The sequence below is a fragment of the Ahaetulla prasina genome, chromosome 3 (genome assembly GCF_028640845.1).
Source record: "Ahaetulla prasina isolate Xishuangbanna chromosome 3, ASM2864084v1, whole genome shotgun sequence".
NCBI lineage: Eukaryota > Metazoa > Chordata > Lepidosauria > Squamata > Colubridae > Ahaetulla > Ahaetulla prasina.
Window position 1 is genome coordinate 185,850,711 of NC_080541.1, and position 17,810 is coordinate 185,868,520.

The 17,810-nt window shown below is 36.1% G+C and overlaps 1 protein-coding gene across 2 annotated transcripts in view; it reads left to right on the plus strand.

Annotated features, from left to right (window-relative positions):
• MAGI3 (membrane associated guanylate kinase, WW and PDZ domain containing 3) overlaps positions 1 to 17,810 on the plus strand; it is a 103,853-nt gene that overhangs the window by 51,248 nt on the left and 34,795 nt on the right. For both annotated transcript variants that reach the window (XM_058176912.1, XM_058176913.1), the window contains exons 6-11: positions 608 to 687; positions 6,210 to 6,267; positions 7,802 to 7,896; positions 8,510 to 8,698; positions 9,755 to 10,366; positions 12,593 to 12,630. In XM_058176912.1, the coding sequence (XP_058032895.1) occupies positions 608 to 687; positions 6,210 to 6,267; positions 7,802 to 7,896; positions 8,510 to 8,698; positions 9,755 to 10,366; positions 12,593 to 12,630 (1,072 nt within the window). The remainder of the gene's footprint in view (positions 1 to 607; positions 688 to 6,209; positions 6,268 to 7,801; positions 7,897 to 8,509; positions 8,699 to 9,754; positions 10,367 to 12,592; positions 12,631 to 17,810) is intronic.

A 17,810-nucleotide genomic window follows, 5' to 3' on the forward strand; every position in this document is an offset into this window, starting at 1 on the left:
GCTAAACCATTATCAGTATTTTCTGACAACTTTAACCTAAATTAACCCCATTTAAAACAAATCTGTTGTTTTGTAGAAAACTAAGTCAACTGTGACTATGAACATACCTCTAAAACAGATTTTGGCTGTTTAACAAGTTTTTCTCTCATATAAATCTGTCATTTTAAAAACAGAATATGATTCAAGCATCCTTCAGAATTTTGAAGCACAGTTCATCTCTGGTTATTTTTATCAAAAATCAGAAGTTATTTCAAATAATTATGAATTATTTACAAATTACAAATAATTCAACATAGCCAGAGTTCCATTTTGAAATATTTAATAAAAGTGAAATTACATGCTTAGAAAATTTTCTTCATTTATGCCAGTCATCACATATAGCTGTGCTTTGAAAAAAAAAAGGTCACGTATGCATGTCTCCATGTAGCTATCTCTCTCTCTCCCTCTCCCTCTCTCTCCTTCTCTCCCTCCCTTTCTTTCCCTCCCCCCTCCCATACACACACACATACATACAGCGCCAGTGTCTGAAGATAAGCTGCAACATGTTTCTGTAATGAAGGGAACTTTTTATTACTATTTTCTAATTAATTAATTTCTGATTCTACAGCCACAATACGAAAACTACCACCTGGCTGGATCCTCGTCTGTGTAAAAAGGCCAAAGCCCCTGAAGACTGTGAAGATGGAGGTAAGAAGCTGGTAACCCTAACCCTAAACCCTGTTACGTAGGGTTTACTTCATATTTATTGAATTGTTGGGAAAAAGCTTTCCTGGTGTAATACTAAGTGTACTAATCAGTTGCATAATGCTTCTGCATTATAGTATCTGATTCACATACATTTATCACATCCTTGTACTCTGATCAATTCTTTCCATAGCAAGGATGCTCATAACCCATTTTATATTTCAAGATCAGCCTGCAGCTGGAGCACCCTGAAGATGCCTCCCAGTGCTCTGTTCCAGAAATGGTGGTTCCCTAATTATTCCATTTTAAGACCTTCCATCTTGGCAGTCTATATTACATGACACCAAACTCTTCAGGATTTTTAAAAAAATTTCCATAGCATCAGTATGCACATTTGGGTTGGTCATTATTTTGTTTTATTGAATTATTTTGTTCCTTAAATTCAGAATAACTTGTCCTCCTAGTTCAGGCATTCCAAAATGCAGGGACTGCAACTGAAAAATAAACAAACCATTGCCTGTTATTTCCCTCCCCACTTCTACTTCTCAGAAGCACAGAACCATCAATAGATATTGATGGGGTGTGAATATTGGGTGAGCCGTGGGTGGCTCAGGCTGTAAGACAGCCTGTTATTAAACACAGCTGCTTGCAATTACTGCAGGCTCGAGTCCCACCAGGCCCAAGGTTGTCTCAGCCTTCCATCCTTTATAAGGTAGGTAAAATGAGGACCCAGATTGTTGGGGGGGCAATAAGTTGACTTTGTATATAAATATACAAATAGGATGAGACTATGCCTTACACAATGTAAGCCGCCCTGAGTCTTCGGAAAAGGGCGGGGTATAAATGTAAACAAAAAAAAAATTGTAGTATTTGGGTAATGCAGTGAATTGTACTTGGATAATTACTGGCAACCCAAAAAGAAATGCTATGTGGTTGTGGCACAAAGAGTCATTAACTTGTAGGCTGCTGCATTTTGAACCAATAGGAGTTTCTAGATGTTTTGAGAGACAACTGTAACTAGAGTGTAACTGCAGTAACCCAATTGGGTATAGATAAGAGCATGCCAACCCTTCTTGCTTCCCAGAACTGCAATTTTTCTCATTCTCTTTTATCTGCTCCCATCCCCTAAAAAAGTTCAGGCTGGCAGTATTCAACAGAGTAGCATTAGCAAACTTATGTTGTCTCACCTCAAACTCAAACATATAGATTTTTAAGTAGCAGGGGAGAGACTCCATGGCACAGTGCTCACATTTCCTCTCCCACTGGCTTTTTACTGATGAATTATATGCCCTCAGTTGGGGTTGACTCTTAGTGACCACATAGACAGATTTTTTGTAGGAGTATCTGTCTCCAATTGGTCCTTCTGCTCTTCCAACAGTACACACATCACTACTGCAATTAATTATTTCCATCTTGCTGCTGGTCATCCTCTTCTCTCTTTCCATCTTTTCCAGCATCAGAGCCTTCTCCATAGGCTTCACATAATGTATCCAAAGAAGGATAATTTGAGCCTGTCATTTATGCCTCAAGTGAGAAATCTGTTAATTCTGTCAAAGCATTAATATTCTTTCTATGCCCCTATGCTTTCAATGCTTCTGTGCATTCTATGCTACTTCTTCAAAGTACAACATTCCAGAGAATGTCACAGAGAAAGCATTGTCTGCATGATTTTGATTTTTGTAAATAGAAACACATCACAGCATCTAAATATATTTTCCAAGAGTTTTATGACTACTTTAGCATGTCTTAATTTCAGATTCTTTTACTGCTGACTGTTGACCCTAAAATATAGGATATGGGAATCGTGCTGTAGAATTTAGAGTCAACCTTAGATCTGGCCCATGGGGCTGCCCTGGAAGTAGGGAAGAATCAGCCTGCAGTGCCTCTGCCAGCAAAAATGGAGCTCAGGGGGGCGTGTGCGGTCCCCCTGAGATCCATTTTCACTGGCAGAGGGCTGCAGGAGGCCGTCATGGTCAAAAACGGGGCCCAAAGGGCCATGCGCACACCCCGAGTTCCGTCTTCGCTGGAAGAGGACTGCAGGAGGCCATCGCGGCTGAAAATGGGGCCCAGGGAGTTGCATGTGCTCCCCGCCCTCCGTTTTCACTGGCAGAGGGCTAGCAAAACAACAAAAGAAGAAATGTTTCTCCTTTTGCATTGAGCATCCAATAGGGGACAGGAAAGGAGAAAGGGAAAGAGGAAGAAAAAGATGGGAAGATGGGAAGAGAGCAAGGAAGAAAAAAGAAGGAAAGACAGGAAGGAGAATGAAAAGGGAAACGAAAAGAAAAAGGAAGGAAGGAAGGAAGGAAGGAAGGAAGATCTTGCCTTAGCACTTGCCCACCAGCAGGCCTGCTGCCCTTTCACCATCCCATTGTCCCCTCCTCCTGACCTCCCCTGGTGGTCTCCCATTCTATCGCTGAGGATGCTTTGGTTACAAAGTGGAGTCTCCTTGTGTGGAGAGGGAGTGGGCCTCCCTCTGAGTGCCAAATCCTTGGTCTCCCTCTCTGGTCTCGCCTTCCTCCATTGGAGACAATGGATCCCCCCCAGGCCAACCTGGGCCACCACAGGTGCCCCAGACATGAGTGATATCAAGCTGACCACACACATGCCATCCCCCCAGGTCAACCACATTCATGGTGTGCTCCTCAATGAAATCGAGTTTGACACCTGTTTTAGAATAACAAAAAAACTAAAAAAAATGCAATAGTTCATTGAAATTTCTTATTTGCTGCTTAATAATTAAACTAATTATTACAATTATTATTAAATTTATTAAAAAGTAATAATTTAATTAAGATTAAACTAGTATGATATATATTTATATTTTAATCACGAGTCCGTACATGTGAAATCATTATATGATTTTTTAAAAAAATACTATTATATAATTTTCTGAATCCAGAGTGATTCTTCAACTCATAGAAGTGTTCTATGCAGTGAACATTTGCTGTTATAAAAGATTATGCAAAACGTATTATTTTTGGCTTTGAAAGATACACAAATAAATGAATTAATTATGCAGTCCTTTTTTCCGCAATATGTATTGAGGCAGATAAGAAACAACTTAGATTTAAGATGAGCCTTATTTCCATACAGTTTTTAAACTTTATATCTGTCTACTTGAAATTCAGTTGGGTTTTGGATGTTGGGTTTGGATTGGTTTATTTGTTTGTTTTAAATAATGTGCAGTTGAATGAGGTGTAAATGAAGAACTTGGTTTAAATGGCTAAACCTATATTTTTATTGATATGTGATCCAGTGGTGAAATCGGAACTGGTTTACTACCAGTTTGGTGGCCGCACACACGCGCTGCATGCCAAAAGCATGCTGCGTGCGCGTATGCGCAGTGTGCACCAAATGCAAGGTGCGCAATGCGCACCAAAAGGAGGCTTGGGAAGATAAGTAGAACTGCGCCGGGGATGATCAGCTGTGCCATGCCATCATGGGAACCTTTTAAAAAACTTTTTAAAGCATTTTTTTTACTACCGGCTCGGTCAAATAGGTAGTAAAAAAAGCTTTAAAAAAGTTTTTTAAAAGAAGGTTCCGACGATTGTGTGTGATCACAGCTGTGATCATTGGAGCCTTTTTTTTACTTTTTAAAAGCATCTATTTACTACCTATTCACCGGAACCGGTAGTAAAAAAATGCTAATTTTTTTTTAAAAAAGTTCCAATGATCACCCGTTGCTCAGCTGATTGTCGAAACTTTTTTTTTTACATGTTCTACTACCGGTTCGGCAAATCAATAGCATTTTTTACTACTAGTTCAGGCGAAGTGGCCCAAACCGGTAGCATTTTACCCCTGATGGGATCTAATATAAGCATTCTTTGAAGCATCAATAACATCAAGCATGTCTGCAGTATTTTGCTGCTTTCATCAAAATGACAAAAGCAGAACCAGATTGCAGACTCCACCATTTCTACATCTGCAGTTCTTCATAACAGTACGGCTTTCGTCATCCTTGCTGTTCCTGCCAGACCAAAGTCAAGTCGCTTAAATAAAATAACATCTAGTTATTTTTATTTTTAACATGATTCTGAAACTATAACTTTATGAAAGTATTATCTTCCTTAGTACTGGTTTGGAAAAACTCAACAAATCATACTTTATATTTTTTCTCAGAATTTTTTATGGACATATCCAAGGTTATTACCAGAAGTTAAGTATTATAATGAGATATAATAAACCTGGTAAAATGTTTGCAATGTTTTCAATATGTTTGACTGATCCATGGAAGGAATTGTCTTTGTGCAAAAAAATGAACAGCCCTAACATCATGGATTCAGGCAGTGTAAGTTTCACCATGTCATGCAAATTCCACCTTCCACAATCTTGTCTATTCTGACATTCTTGAGCAAGATGAAATTCTAAAGTGGTCTTGAAAATGGAGTTTCTTCAGCCACATGATTCTGTGTCTTTGCTGATTTTCCAACTAGGGCCACAGATGAGAAAGATGATTGAGATGGAAACAAGTGAGGGTGGTTCAATTGTTCCTGAGTGAGACTGGATTGGCACCCACCATAATCACAGCAGTGTTTTCTCCTGTGTTTTTTTTAAAACCATTATAGCAATGGGGGAAAGGTAGAAACAGGAAGTGAAACATAAGTGGTGAACTTTTAGCATTGCTGGTGCTGATTGGTAAGGCTATAACGGTCTGGCACAAGAAAAGGCCTGAGCATGGAGTTAATCAAATGATGAAGAATATTATAGTTTAAACTGTTTTGTGTTAATAAAGATATTGAGTGGATAGGGGAAGGGAAGGATAACAAAGCAATGTGACATTATTGAGTCAAGGTTTTTAAAAAAATCATGGAAATATTTTTTTAAAACTTTCCTAGAACTCTGGTTTTATAACAATCTAGTTTGAACTGTCTAAAACTGTTTTAATTTTGTTTCATTTTTGCTTGGAGAAGTGACTGTATAGATAGATCTTGACTTACAATTATAATGGGCTTACAGTCTTAAGTCGTGATGGTCATAAAGTGGGTTACCATGTGACCGGACCTGTTTTTATTATCTTTTTTGTGGCAGTTAAGTAAACATCATGATCATAAAGCAAATGCTACAGTTGTAAAGTGAATGCTGGAATTGTTATCTGAACCCATTGTTTGCTATTGGATGTTTTTACTAAAAAGTGGAAACAAACATTATAAATTGAAGTTATATGATCACAGGCAACTGCAGATGTGCCAGTTGATGGGTACCTGAAATGCCATCACAGATGCTATCACATAACACTGGTCTGTGACAATAATTAAAGATTGGTTGAAAAGCTTGACACTGCCAGGTCAATCAAAGACAACTGAATTAATATTTAAGCTGACTTGTTTCTGAACCAGAGTTTAGTTCAGTGAACATTGTTTCTGTTTTTGATTTAGTTGGTTTCCATGTCACCCACATTTAATACTTGTTTGGAATTTTACAGTTATTTTTATATTTGTAAATTTGTAGTACCTTGTCCCATATCCCATGATATAAGTGGGATAAAAAACGAAATAAACTCATCAGTTTTTCTCTTCTAATTACAGAGCTTCCTTATGGCTGGGAAAAAATAGAAGACCCTCAGTATGGAACATACTATGTTGAGTAAGGTTTTTTGCCTAATTGTTGAAAGTCCAGATTAATTGAATAACCAAATCCCTCCCTCCCTTCCACTTCTTAACTGCCCATCACTCTCATAGAGTCGCTCTGATACATATTTGTTCAGTACACAGTATAGCAGTAGGATAGCAGTAGTTTTATTATAAAGCATGACTAGTTAGCTAATATTTTCTTCCTTATCAGGAAATTTAATTAGTAGATCTACTTATCCTTTAGAAGAATAAAAAACAATTTATTAGCTTTCTGCTGTAAATGGATTATATGAATTTAAAAAAGGGAATTAAATAAAATATTTTTAGTAACAGCATTTATTAACGCTGTCTGTTACAGGGAGTGATATTCACTTAATGACCGTGTGATTCATTTAATAACCATGATCCTCTTTACGATCATGGCAAAACATTGTAAAATTAGTGACTTGAGTTAATGGCTGCATCACTTAGAAATAGAGTTCCAGTCCCAATTATGACTACTTGGATAAGAGCAATACTGGAAAACTGAGTAGCATTTAAATAAAATGATAAAGTGCCCACTACTTTCTAATGACACATTTTCTTTGCAATATAGTAATTTCATTTGAACATTATTAATAATTTTATTATTAAAGGGATTTGGGAATATCTCAAAAATATATTAAATTTTTTTACAATTTTATCAAAGTTTTACTTACTTTTTTAAATAAGATTTTGGGTCTTGACAGTTTTTTTATTCCTCTGAATATGTGGAATGTTTCAATTTGGAGCAAATTATTTTCTTAGACCAAGTAAATATCCACAGTATAGTTTTATTACTATTATTTTCTTTTTAAACATTGTGAATCACCAAAGTAAGATACAGCAAGATAACTAAGTAATTTAGAAATAACAAAATAGATGACTGATAACTCTAACAAAACATTTGTACTTTTATTTGGTTTATCAATCTGTGTTCTTGGTTATTGTTTGTAGTCCCACCCAAAAGTGTGATAGACTTAAGAAAAAAATATTTTCTTACTTTTTAAATTAAACTGGATCCAAAAATTTTCTTATCCCCCATATAAAAAAATAATGATTTAAGACCCAATCTTTACAACTGATTATCAGATAATTATTCTCGTGACCTTTTATTATCTATATCAACATATTAAACAATAGGTAGCACTTGTTATTTCTCCCTTTTCCTAAATTAAGGTTGAATTTAGATTTTGTCCTAAATTCATTTGCTTATTTGAATTCAAATTTCAGTTGATCATTAGAAACAATCTGATTTTTTGTATTCACTTGATTCTTTGGATTCAAATGAAAGTATGCTACTAGATTTTGGAAAACAGTCTGGGTTTTTCAGATTAGTTATGCAAGTATTAAAGTTTTGGGAGCTTAGCAATTACTGAAATGAAGTTCTTTTGGATTTTTGGTAAGAACCTCTTCCTCTTGGAAAGTTGAGACAATGGACAGCAATATCCAATAATGCAGAAAAAAGGGACCTTTTTCTGTAAATATTCTGTAATTCCATTTGCACTACTATTTTGTGTACTTTGCAGTCACATCAACCAGAAAACTCAATTTGAAAACCCAGTTTTGGAAGCCAAACGGAAAAAACAGCTAGGACAGACTGATGGAGGCTTGTCAAATCCAGGTGCGGTTTTCAGTGGCTACTGTTAAAACATGAAATATATTTGTTAAGAATATATACAGTCATCATAATCACCATGTCTCTTTGTGCTAGCTTTCTGTAAACAATTAGCTAATATTTGTACTGTTATAAACATGAATCTGAAATAATTCCTGACATTTATATTTTTAAGATTTTAAAATATTGTTTTCTATGCCAACTTCATAACATAAATAATTTTTCATACTAAGTAGTATAATAGTATTTAAAAAATGGAAAAGTATAAAAAAAGTTTTTTAGATTTTTTTTCATAATTAATCAGATAAGCAAAATATACCAACTAAGTATCTTTAAAGTGTGAAAGAAGTGAGAACATATTACTTTTAATGATGAAGATGGATGGATGCATGCATGGAAAAAAGGAAGACTTTGATATGGCTCAGCATTTGGTATTTATAAAGAGTTATTTAACAGAACAGAATAGTATAAACCTATCCATGTTTTATAATGCTAGTCTGTGCATCCAGAAAGTTTTTATCTAACATTTCAAAATAGTTTATCACTACAATATTAATTGCCTTATTCTGCATTCCAGTTTTTGAATAGACATGCCTAAAAGCATTTTTTTTCTGTGCAGAGCAAGCAAAACCTTTCTTTACTCGAGATCCATCACAATTGATAGGGACACTAATACGAACATCACTGAAGAAAAGTACTATGGGATTTGGATTCACAATAATTGGCGGAGACAGACCAGATGAATTTCTACAGGTGAAGAATGTGTTAAAGGATGGACCTGCTGCACAAGATGGCAAAATTTCATCAGGTAAATGAGGTTTTACAATTTATAGTGTAGTTGGATCACAAAAGAGTTTGGTATTTTAGATATTCAGGAACAATCATTTTTTCTTTCCCAATTAAAATTCATTTATTTATTACTAAAATTTCTATGGACCGCCCTTCTTAAGCTCATAGCTCTGGACAACTAGCAATATAGAAATATAAAAATACAATGAAAGAACACCTATTATAAATACAAAATGCAAAAGTTAAGGTTTCTCATAGAGCATATAGATGATACTTCATTTGTGCCATCAGATGACCTTACCCAGTGCCTTGTGTAGGTGTTAAATAAGAGTGTAGAGAGCGTTAAAGCCTGGTGCATGCCATTTAGCAGAGATCTCGGTGCATCATAGGGCAACAATTTTTCAATCAAAGTACTTCAAATGGGCTTACAGAATACATCAAAATCTGAGAGCCATGACACTTATGGAATTGAAATTTGGCTAATTTTATAAAACATTTTATAATATAAAAATGAGCATAAGACGTATTATGAGATCATACAAAATGTCACAAAACATTTCCTGAAAAATTTTAAGAACTTTTCAAGTACATTAAAAGTTCTGCCATTGCTGAAAGCATTGAGGAATCTGGTAAGAAAATATCTCTGAAACGATGACCGGGGTGGGGGGGTCATGGGTTGTATAGTCTAGCAATATAATTGAATAAAAAAGTCATATATAATTTAGATTTTAATATATTAGCACAAGTCTTATCCTAACATTTTGTTTTTTACTTAGGAAGTACATAAACAATCCCCAAATCCAATGAAAATGAGTATTTAGATGTCAGTTCTTAACAGATTAACTAATTAAGTTCAAGGCAAAATTCAGGGGAAATGGTAAAATCAGATACAATATCTGATCATTATTGTTCTAAATTTTGACTGGGAGATGCCCAAAATTTGTTGTAAGATGGGTGGCTATATAAATATTTTAAATAAATAAATAAATGTTAATAATTCTCCACAATGAGGTTACTAAGATTATTTTAATATATGTAAATATATTTATGTTAATACTTTATTCATTTTTAATAGGTGATGTCATTGTAGATATAAATGGTACATGTGTCCTTGGCCATACCCATGCTGATGTTGTCCAGATGTTTCAATTCGTTCCCGTCAATCAGTATGTGAATATGACATTGTGTCGTGGATATCCTCTGCCTGATGAAAGTGAAGATCCTGTTGTAGATATTGTTACAGCCACTCCTGTCTTAAATGGCCAGCCAGTTACAAAAGGAGATACCTGTATACTCAGTCAGGATTTAATCCCAGGAACAGTGGTTTTGGATCACAATAGTAAAACTGGACATATATTAGTCAATGGACGCCTGAATGGTCCTTCAGCAATAGACTTTGGAGAAGAAAGGGCTACAGGGTCTTCTTCAGGATGTTCTCAAACAGAAATGGTCACAATTCCTCTGATCAAGGGACCTAAAGGTTTTGGATTTGCAATAGCAGATAGTCCTGCAGGACAAAAGGTGAAGATGATTTTAGACAGCCAGTGGTGTCATGGACTTCAGAAAGGGGATGTAATTAAAGAGATTTATCATCAGAATGTACAGAATTTAACACACATCCAGGTAGTAGAAGTTCTGAAGCAGTTCCCAGTTGGAGCAGAGGTGCCACTGCTTATCCTAAGAGGAGGTATGTAAATGAATTTGCTATAACTTAAAATGCCTTTGTTGCTTTCAAACACAATGTAGTACTTCTATCTAGTGACATTGACAACAAAACACAATGATGCCAGAATGATGGCATATGCACAGTGATAGAATCATGCAAATTCTGTTATTACTTTTTTTTGCATCAGGACATCTGATGCAAATATGTATTTGTGGCATTTTGGAATTATGACAAAATGCACATATGATACTGTGGTTGCCCATATTGCTATTCTTAAGTTTGTATTTCTACATCCATGGTAAAATAAATAATGTAAAAAGCATCTTCCCATCTCTTTTCTATGAATCTCTAAGAAGATGCAGTGAGTGTTTCAAGTCAAGTATCTATACATTTCTCCAAAGGCAAAATTCTTTCCCATTTATATCTGATTGGCAAGATTTTCATAGGAACATAAATATGTAAAAGTTGTATACCTGAGTGGTGCCATGTAAAGACCTCACTTGTAGTTTGTTGATTGTCTCTTTGTTTGTCTTAGTCCAATGTCTTTTTATGTATATGGCTTTTTATTGTTATTTTGACTTCTTAATCTCATGTCAGTAAGGGTCAGTTAACCAATGTAAAATATCATATAAGCTTGTTTTCCTTTATGGGCTTGATATTAATACTGACTTTATTACATAGAGTTATATACAGTTATATTTGTGATAATTGTATTTTGAATTGGCAATAGATACTATTAGCAAAGTTCATTCAATACAAATTGATTATTGCTGACATGGCTAAATTGTACAAATCTACTGCCAATCATTGCTGGGTCTATATGTTGTTGAGGATAATGTAGAAGTGTAATGGTAGAAAGTATTTGGTTTTTATTCAATAAGTCACTTTCATGCATTTTTTAAAATACATTTTGGTTTTTAGTTATCATTGAGCATTCTAATTGTACTAAAACTGTGAACTTCTCATGTAATGTAGTACAGTAGCTGTTATACTCCCCATTTATGATCTATTGATCTAATTAAAATATAACAATGAATTGCAAAATGCCATGTTATTGATATTTTTATGTTGGTGATAAACTGATTCTTCTCATTGTCCTTCGGAAAATATGGAAGTTTGCCATTAATTGCAAATAATCTCTTGATGCGGATAAATTCATCTTTAAATATTTAGGAAATTGGTAGAATGGTAATGGGCCAATGCAAAATAGTGCCGGTGACATCTTAAAATTAAAAGTAATGTTTTAAATATTGGACTGGGGGGGTATGAGTTGGGTTTGCACGGGAATATATGTGAGTGTGTATATGTGTGCAAAAATTGCTGTCCCTTCAAGTGCCATTAAGACATGTTATCACAGATTTATGAGGGAAATCTACATTGCCAGGTGAGTCCCCTTGCTTAGAATTTTAGTTTGGTACTGAGAATGGTGGACAATTCATAAATCCTTTTAACCTAGTCACAATGAGGGTTTTTTCATAATAGAATAATTAGCACAGATTTTTATGATTATAATATATTTTTTAAAAAAGCAGCCTCAGGACATATTATACATGAATGAATGTACAAGGGCAGATAACATGGTAACCTATTTAGTATTTATTCACCAAACCTTTTCAAGGCACATAATCTAACATTGAAATTCCCTTTTCAGATTGTGGCATTGAAAATAGCAAGAGTAATTTTTAAATACTGGTTTGACTTAGTCATTATGTTTACATTAGTTCCCTCCCATTTATTGTGTAATGTGCAAAGGTTATGTGGGAAAAAGGATTGTGCAGTTATAATGTTTAGTAAGAAACAGAGGTCCTTCTCATGGCTTAAAAGGACTATTATTGTTGCTTACCAGTTGAAAAACTTTGGATGTAATATTTGCAGTAAATATATTTTTGGTTCTTGTTTCCAAGAAACTTGAATTCTTGATAAGCTGCCAAGTGAATATGTTGATAGCTAGCCAAGACTATCAGATTATAAAAGTCTAACTCTTTTGTTATGATATGCAGTATAGCTTTGTGTAGTGCTATGGATGTGAAGAAAAAGGTCCTTCTGTATATATATGGGTGCAGATGTAACAATTATTGGCATGATCCTGGGAAAAAAGCCACTGTTTTAAAAATATGGTGACTTATTGAAAGTCTACATGTGCTCCAAAGGTGCTGTATCCTTCTGAATGCAAATCACTGCATAGCCTTAACACATAGAACAGGAATATTCTGATTGATTATATCAATATTTATTTTTTTGTTTTAGGACCTTCCTCACCTACAAAAACTCCCAGTATTGATAATGTGAGTATTAATAAAAGTTTTTGCAACTTGTATCTGTGGAAAAATTGTAGAAGGTTTTGTTGAATCATTTTATTAGGACTTTCTTGACATTCTTTTCTAAACATAGATTGTTTTAAACGGTATGGCAGTTATGAGAGGATGTTAAGGAAAAACAACTATGACTTCCACATTTCGTGGTGTAAAACTTTTGTAAATATTCATTCAATAATTGCAAATTTGCTACTGGGTTTGTTGAGTTTTAGATGAAGTAACATTTTCCACTTCTAAAGTAATCCCGTAATATTCAGTCTTTTTAACTGGTTTGCAAAAAACTTTGTTCTTCATTTGTTCATCTTCTGAGGTCAAAGTTGTGAGCAGAAGTTTTATTTATTGACTGTATTGACAATAAATTTTATTAAGAGGCATGGTAGTGCAGTGGTTGGAATGCAGTATTACATTCTAATTCTGCTGACTGCCAGAGGTTCGATCCTCACTGGCTCAAGGTTGGCTCAGCCTTCCATTCTTCCGAGGTTGGTAAAATAAGGACCCAGCTTGTTGGGGGCAATATGCTGACTCTGTATACCGCTTAGAGAAGACCGTAAGGCACTGTGAAGCGATATATAAATCTAAGTGCTATTGCTATTGATACTAAAAGACATCACATTAAAGGAAAATCTGAACTGATTAGTTGTAATGAATGAAATGCTTTTCTACAAAGTTTATGAAAATAATGACTCTTTGCTCTTTTAATATTCTTTGGTAAGAGAAATGAAAAAAGTACAACACAAGAATGAATTAGAGGGTGCATGTCAGGAAGCATGTTCCAAGAAAGCTGTGTCATAAAGGAGCAAAGCTTAAGGTAGCTGAATTGTGGTCAAAACATTTGTTCTCAAGATTAGTTATCAGTCATGGGATTAAGGTGTGAGGGAGATAAACACAAAATGCACTATTAAAATATGAATTTGCATTCTAAGATAGCTATACAATGAAAAATCCTGTTTTTCCAGCGTGAGTTCTTTTATTTAAGTCTCAAACTATTCGATGGTGTATCTTCCTAAATCAGGGGTCCCCAATCCCTAGGGAGCCTACTATAGGCCTTGAACCTTTCCTTACCAGGCTGCAGAAATGGTAGGCGAGCACATGAACGTGCACATCCCCACTCGCACAAGCAGTAGGCGAGCTCATGCGCATATACTCCATTTGCATGAGCAGCTGGCACAAATGGAGTTGCCCATGCGCAGGCTTGCCCTTCATGTGCACAGAACCCTCCCCTCTTCACCCCTCACCTACCAGTCCGCAAAGCCGAAAAGATTGGGAAACTCTGCCCTAAATGATAAATAAATTTGTTTGAAGCCACTTCCATCAATTAAGCTAACAATTATATTAAAACTAAGACTAGGCAACAAATAATTACATTTAATAATTAAAGTTTAATTTGTGTATGAAATAAAAGCACAAAAAGCTTGTAATTTCAATGACAGTATTTTTATAAAGATTTTCAGTTTGTAAAGAAATCAAACCTGAAAAGAACATTTTTAGATGAGAAAGACGAGCTTGTTTGGTTTTATGTTAATCTTGAAATCTAGATTTTCTATTTGAAACAGCTAGTCCCATTTCTCATCCTCTGTTTATTTTGGATCAGTGTTGTTCTTTATATAGCAGCAGTTACAGAAAATCCTGACTTTGTTGTCAGGTTCTTTAAACAGAATAGGAAGAAATTTTGAAAGTGATTTGGCTTTGAGTGAACATGCCATGAGGTTTCCACATGCAAACCTGGAGTCCAAGCTCATTCGAGGTTTTGGACCAATCAGCTGCTTGGTGCTCCAGATAGAGCAAAAGTGAGTACTTCCAGCAGTTCAGATTTGCAGGTATAAGCAATCAAATCACATTCCTGGTTTGCTTTGGAATGCTCATTTGACCAGGCAGTGTAGGAATAAATTCTGATAGCGATCCAGCTATGCAATTGCCAGCCATTAATATTTCAAACTTTCCTCTTTGCTGTGCCGCATCTACCAAAGGAGGGAGTTCTGACACTATTAGTGCTTTAAAGCTTAATATTAAAAATATTAAATTATTAAATCAATGATGACATGATGATCACATCGTATATTGCACTGAATATCAGCCAAGATATTATCAATTGAAAGTTCCAGTTTCAAGACAGAGCTATGGTGAGTCTTTTGCAGTAGTCAAGACTACATGTAAATATATAACCTACGCTTGAATACTTGCTGCCAAATTTAACAAGCTTAAGAAGGGCTATAGTTGGCATTTTAGATATAGTGGTACAAAAGCATTTTTTATCACAGCTGTCACATGCAAATCTGTTAATTGCTGAAAATCAGGGAACGTTCCCAGATAGCATACTTAATCTTTCAGAGGGAATTCAGCCTGTCCAATGTAGCAGCCTAAATCTCAGTTACCCATTATAGGTGCTATATAACATGTTTTCATTTTATTTTAATTTGTTCTTCCTCATCCAGCCCATTGTCAATTTTTGGTAACATTTAACAGTACAGGTTGCCTTCCTAGAGTTTAAAGTTTAAAGCTTGATTTAGCCACCCATGTATAGGCATTACTGCATACTTATACTGCAAAGGGATTGGTAGATAAGTATAATATACAGATGGCTGCAGACGGGTACACATCCCTGCAGATGTGTATATATCCCAAATCCCAACTGCATATTGTGTGGAGGTGTATGTCTTGCATGCTGATTGATTGATCCAACTTCCTGTTGCAAGGCCAGTGGTTTGAATGCCTCATAGCCAGAACGTTAACATTAGCAGACATAAAGATGCAACAGCTATGCAACTGTCTCTGAATGACAGACACATATGTTCCCTGAGGTGAATTAACAGAAAATTCTAATCTAGGCTTAATTGTAGGGAGCAATTAGAGGGGGTATCATTCCTGTAATAATGAGACTCCAAATCATTAGATAACATACATACATAGGCAGTGTTTTCATATAAATGTTGAACATTATGGAGGAAAAGATAGAAGCTGACAGGATATATTAGCTCAGGAGTCCTCAAACTACATCCCACCAAAGCCATTAATCCATTGCCTCCCCGACCTCCAGAGAAGGAGAGGGAGGGAGGGGGAGCGGGAGAGAGAGATAGATACCTTGTCTAGGCAGGGGTTGGAGTAAGTACATCTCACTTGTAAAGTGACACTGGTTATCGTCCTTAGCCCCAGACAAGTACTTTTAAGGCCAGTTCAACAAGCCAAAAAGGGCAGTCTTTGACTAACCTGGTCTGCATCTCTCAAGATGTATACATTAGAAGGCTCTAAAATAACAAGATAAATTATGGTGATTTCTGTATTTCACAGACTAAGATTTCAATAATATTAGCAATTTACGAGAAAGAAGACACACCAAATGATCCATATCCATCCGTTTCCTGGGTCTTACCATTTAAACTAGTCATCTGCCAGCATTAGTGATTAGCCCTAGTCACCAGACTAAAACTCACGACTCACTGTTATTTATCTAGGATAGGGTTTCTCAACCAGAGATTTCTTAGCCCTAGGATTCTGCGAGAGGTCACTAGAGGCTCCCTGGGAGATCATGATTTATTTTTAAAAAGCAAACACTGAACAAAACCCCAATTCCAAATCCTGGGTTGGCCCACTAGAGTATGTGGTGACCTCGGGAAGAGGCAAAGATTGCACAAAGGCATGCAAGCGGAGAGGTAAGCAAAGCTGAAACCGAGAAGTGAGCCAACCCGAGCCAAGCTGAGGAAGAATAGCAGAAAGTGTGCACATGAGAGAGTGCCTGTGCTTTCAGCCTATCTTTCTGCAGGTTCAGTGGCCGAGGTGTGTTTGTCCTGTCTCAGGAGATCTGGGACTGAGTTGATGTAGTCACCAATGACAGCAGAATCTACCCAAAAGACAGGGGAAGGAGATGGGGGAAAGGGGAAAAATCATTCTTTACTTTTAGTTGAAGAACATTGTTAATGCATATATGTGGGCCTACCCATAAAAAGAATATAAAATTTTTCCACTTCTGGTCTATATTTGAGCCTTTATATGCAGGGGTTATCCAAGGCCTGAAAAATATTCAAAGGTCCCTCCAGGCTGAAAAGGCTGTGAAAAACTGGTCTAGGACATTGGAATTAGATACTGCTCTTCCTTACTCTCTAGTCATAGCCTGTTGCAACCTAGTCATCAGAAATGGCCAACTTAGGGGCCAGAATACTGTCTACCCCAGTGGTTCTCAACCTTTATAGTGCTGCGACCCCTTTAATACAATTCCCCACGATGTGGCGACCCCCAACCGTAAAATTATTTTTGTTTTGAATTTATCACGCCTGAAGCTATATTGGCTAGCAATCTGAACTGCTTGCGATTGCCTTGAGGACGGAGGCATTAAAGCAGAGACTCCTCCCCTATTAAGTTTATCGCGCCTGAAGCCAGATTAGGCTAGCGATTGGGAGTGATTGCAGCTGGCTTGAGAGGGAGACATCAGAACAAAGATTTCTCTCTTTTTTAATTGATCACGCCTGAAGCCGAATTCGGCTAGCGATTTGAAGAGCCTGCAGCTGGCTTGTGAAGACAACCATTGGAGCGCGATTCTTCAACTCACAAGTATACTTTCCATATTTCTGATGGTCTTAGGCGACCCCTGGCAAATTGCCATTCAACCCCCAACGGGGTCCCGACCCACAGGTGGAGAACCGCTGGTCTACCCTATCCCATGCCCTTTCTCCCAGCTAGATCTCTAAAATGCACATTGGGTCAGTACTTTCTCCTGACTTTAATTTTGTATTAAATGATTGGTTAGAATTACACCTGATCATGACAGATTGCAACCTCCCTTTATATACTTGCTTGCATACAACCTCCATTACATTGCATCAGATGTCTGAAATAGAGGGAAATTATATAAAATACCAAAATAAGAGTATGGAAATATTTTGATAACAACATAAACCTAGTGTAGAATTTCTCCCCTTGTCTTGTGCATAATTATGAATTCTATACATTGGTATATCCTGTTATTTAATTACAGTAGATGTATACTATTTGGAAATAATTCATCTGTGTATAATTACGTTTTTCGGAAACAAATCTGTTGGAAGTTTATGACATAAGAGATTGAGATATCTTCTCAGAAATACATTTCATCATATCCTGCCACAATGTTGCTATTGTTAGATTGGATGAGTTAATTATTCAGTAGTTTCAATGGAGAC